Source organism: Aegilops tauschii, chromosome 5 (genome assembly GCF_002575655.3).
Source record: "Aegilops tauschii subsp. strangulata cultivar AL8/78 chromosome 5, Aet v6.0, whole genome shotgun sequence".
Taxonomy (NCBI): domain Eukaryota; kingdom Viridiplantae; phylum Streptophyta; class Magnoliopsida; order Poales; family Poaceae; genus Aegilops; species Aegilops tauschii.
Window position 1 is genome coordinate 550,999,381 of NC_053039.3, and position 4,428 is coordinate 551,003,808.

At 41.9% G+C, this 4,428-nt stretch overlaps 1 protein-coding gene across 1 annotated transcript; it reads right to left on the reverse strand.

The window, feature by feature from the left end:
- Nucleotides 1-3,094: 3,094 nt before the first annotated feature.
- LOC109754565 (uncharacterized) lies at nt 3,095-3,930 on the reverse strand. Its single transcript, XM_020313473.2, has one exon. The coding sequence runs from the start codon at nt 3,928-3,930 to the stop codon at nt 3,382-3,384; it is 549 nt and encodes a 182-aa protein (XP_020169062.1). The 3' UTR covers nt 3,095-3,381.
- Between the last annotated feature and the right edge of the window lie 498 nt (nt 3,931-4,428).

Consider the following 4,428-nt stretch of genomic DNA (forward strand, 5'->3'; position numbering starts at 1 on the left):
AAAGAAGCACTTTCTAAAATACAACACGTAAGTTAGACAATAACAATAAAACAAACAAATTGCAAAGCAGTCTAGAAACAGAGCGAAACGAGATCGAAAAGGCAAAGGCCATATATATAATAAATTTGGAAATGACCCTTCAGTTCCATGCCGGGAGCTCCTCTTTGGCGCACTGGGCTGGCCCCCAGCGTGCCCGTTCGCCCTGCTAGGAATTGCACTTTCCCAAACAATCACAAAATGCTGAGTGCCCTCGTTGCGAATCAAACTTCAGACTTCTGGCAGGTAAGGGAGACTAGCTCACGAGTGGAGCCAACAAATGTTAGAAGAAATTGAGGAGCACGCATGGCTACAAACTAACTAGAACACAGAACCCATACATTTATTTTTTTATTTTTTATATTTTGGAAATTGTGAATAATTATTTTTCAAATAAATGTTTGAAAATGCACAAATTGTTGAACAACTGGTTTTTTAAAAAAAAATCAACTCTTTAAAAAAGCGTGAGCATTTTCTGAATTTTAAGAACATTTTTTTGAAACCGAGATCAATTTTAAATTCACGAACAAATTTTGAAATAATGATCATTTTTTGAAATTTGTAAACAATATTTTAAAACCAAGCACAATATAAAATCCTTGACAAATTTTGCAAACACGAAGATTTTTTAGTACGTGAAAAACAATTTGAAATATCAACAGTTTTTACATCTATGAACAATTTTTGAAACTCCAAACAAATTTTGAGAAAGGGGAACATTTTTGCAAATTTTCTAACATGTTTCAGACATCACGAATATTTTTTGAATTGGTGAACAAAAAGTGAAAATAGAACTGTTTTTTAAACTTGTTAACATTTTTTTTTAAAATGTGAACATTTTTCTAGTTCCCGAAAGGTATTCGAAAAAGTGACCATCTTTTGAACTTGTGAACAAAATGTGAAAAGTTGATTTTTTTAAGTTTTGAACAAATTTATAGAAAATGCAAACAATTTTTGTAATTATTTATTTTTTTCAAAAAAATAAACTTGGAAAAGAAGAGAAACAGAAAAAGAAAAAGAAAAAAGAAACAGGAAAAGGGAAAAAACGTAAAAGAAAGAGAGAACAAAAAAATAGTTGAGGAATCTCCTAGAAGGTTCCCAAAACCGAAAAAAAATTGGGAACCATCTAGAAGGTTCCCAAAACTAGTAGAAATCAGTAGAGAAAACCTTCGCTAAGGATGTAAATGGGCGGTCCCACTGTGATTCGAAACAAGTATCTCCAGTTCCATGTGCGCAAATCCCCTCACTTGTAACGTTTTGTTACATCTTTTTCTTTCTTTTCTTCTTAGTCCTTTCTTGTTCGTTTATTCCTTTTTTGGAACGGTTTTTACCTTTTTATTCCTAAATGCTTGAATTTTGTTTCAAATTCGTCAACTTTGTTTCAAAATTGATGAATTTTTTTCAAAATTTGTGATTTTTTCAACTTCGGTAAACTTTTTTGTCAAATGGATGAATTTGGCAAAGTTGATGAACTTTTTTTAAATTCGATAGAAAAAATAAATTTGATGAAATTTTTAAGATCAATGAACTTTTTATTCAAATTTAATGAACTTATTTTGAAAACTAATGACCTTTTTTCAATTTTGATGAATTTTTTGTAAATTGATGAACATTATATTCAAATTCATGACCTTTATTTTATTTTTTGATTTTTTTAAACCCATGAACTTGTTTGATTTCACCATTGTTTCGTTTTTTCTTCTTGTCGTATTTGTTCCAAAAAAAAACAATGGTTGACTAGTCAACTGGTCAATCGTGCCCGGTGATCATGCGATCTAGCGACCAGGGGCAACAAGTCGAGCGATCGAAGGCTGGCATCTATATGGGCCCGCCCACCAGCGTTGGTGCATGTGCGGCAGGGAAGCTCCCTAGCGGTCGATGCGCCGAATAGGAGCTCCCATGTGTTTGGTAGACAACTTGACATGATTATCAAAAACAAGGTGGACAATTTGAATTAGAGACCTCCTGTTTGGCGCACGGCATGCTGGGTAACGCGTAGATGCGTAGCCCCCGCTCAATAATTCGTATAATATTCATGAATTATAAAAAATGTTTATGGATTCTTCAAAATGTCCACAAACTAAAAAATCTTCATAAATTCAAAAAATTTACCCGAATTAGGAAATGTTCGTGAATTAAAAATATGTTCATGCAAAGTTGAAAAATTATGTTCATTAATACAAAAATTGTTCAGGAATTGCAAAAAGTTTCGCGAATTCAGAAAATGTCCAACATCATGTGGCGCATGGGGGGTATCCAGCGACCCATGTGCCTACCTGAAAGTACAAAAGCCCAACCCATATAGGCCCAGAACGTGTCCTGCATCTGTTTTTTTTTTTTTTTTGTTGTTGTTGTTGCCGGAAGTGTCCTGTATCTGCTATTCAGGCGTGGAAGAGCAGCCGAACTGTGGAATCAAATGGGACTCTCACAGCTAATCGCGGATGCAGTGACACAGGAGAGATCAGGATCAGTTGTACTAGAACATCTACTGCGAATGCCTAACGCTTAATTACCAAATTTACCCACGGCTGGCTATAAGGAAGGAATTGCAACGACATGTTGTTACCTTTGGTGGACGCGGCGGCACCAGACACACCATGGCCAAATCTCCCCTGTGGCTAAATGTGCGATGTCCGTGAGAGCAACCCGTTTGAACTATCAGAGAAGTTTAAACACAAGAAATGACCAAGTTAACCGTGTGGGTGTTCAGTGAATGAAACCGGCTGTGGGATTTGTCAAAGTTAACGTTGACACTTCTTTTCATGTCGAGACAGGGGATGGCTCTACAGGCGTTGTTAGCAGAGACATCCATGGTGTATTCCTCGCTGGCTCATGCTCACTACTCCCCCATGTTTCGGACGCTCATACAGCGTAGACTTTGGCCATAAAGCAGGGTTTGATGCAGCAAATGAGATGGGTTTTCAATCAAATCAAGTTAAATCAGACGCAGTTGGTGTGATTGATGGTTGTTTAGGACAAGATACGAGCCTTTGTAGTCTATGCGGAATGTTCATCCTAGCAGGAATGAATGGATCAGTAGTCCATCACAGTTGGTGCGGAAGGAAATAGAGACAAGATTGACAGATATATATAGGAGTACAGATTTGAAGAATAAGAAGTCTCTCCTAGAGATAAGGTAGGAGATGGATTACAAATCCTAGACTACCAAATAAATGTCACTCAAATATATCTCTAACACAATTTATGCACTGTAACTGGAAAGCCAATGTGGCTGCGCATAACTTAGCTAAGTATGCTTAGGTTTACAAATTCAACAGTGCACTGTAGTACAAACATAACCAGGTGAGACATAAATTAAGCTGGTAAAGCAAGGCGCAAAGATTATTAGCCATGGGTGGCGGCGGCATCGGCGAGGGTGAGCGCGACGGAGCAGAGCTTGCCGAGGTCGGTGATCTTGCGGATGATGGTGGGGTCGGCGCCGCCCTCCTTCATGTGGCACTTGTCCATGCACGTCTCGCCGTCCGCCCTCGCCATCCTCACCCACCTCTTCACGCGGGCCACGTCCCTGTGCTCAATGATCGCCGCCCTGTTCTTCTGCAGCGCCGCCACCGCCGTCTGGAACTTCTCCACGCACTTCTCCACGCAGTCCAGCGGCATCGTCCCGCCGGCGAGCATCTCCATCCTCTTGATGAACGCCAGCGCCGCGGAGCCGCTCGCTGCCGCATAGGTCACCGCCAGCTCAGCCAGCACCGGCAGGGGCATCGGCGCCACCGGCATCCCCGGGGCCTTCGCTAGGGCCTCCGTGCAGGACGACGCATGCTTCGCGTACAGCTTGCACGCCTGCCCGACGGTGACCGGGTTGGCCCGGGCGGAGTGCGACACGGCGAGAACGACGGCGACGAGGAGGAGGTGACGGGTTGAAGCGGACGCCATGTTATCGTGATCGACTCTTGCTGTCCCGTCGATCATTCGACCGTGGTGTTGTTATAGAGCGTGTGAGGCCGTTGCATGCACGGGAAGGCGAGCGTACGGTGAGGAGAGGAGCCACGTCATCGTGTCAACGGACGGTCTCAGCTTTGACCTGGTAAATATAGCTTGATGCACGTGCTGGCCAATAATCTGTTGCATATATAGCACACAGTGGACCTCATGCACGCTAACCAGCGCGGAAGAAGCTCGTTCGGTCGTATGTTGTGTCCTGACGTATATTCGGTTTTCTTTTTGGTTAACCATGCTAATTAAATTCGAACCGACCGTAGCAGAGAAGAAATTCGGTTTTTTGTACAAGTAATTAAAAATTTGTTCTTTTCAGGTTCGATGTCGGTTCGGCCTTTGATTCGTCGGTTTTTATGCCCACCCTAAGCCTTAAGGCTCACTGATGCATCACTACCGGACTGCCCCTCTGTGCCGGCGGCCGCTGGCCGTCGGCAA

Bases quoted from the DNA above. Each gene is read 5' to 3' on its own strand.
- LOC109754565 (XM_020313473.2), bottom strand. From the start codon at position 3,930: ATGGCGTCCGCTTCAACCCGTCACCTCCTCCTCGTCGCCGTCGTTCTC.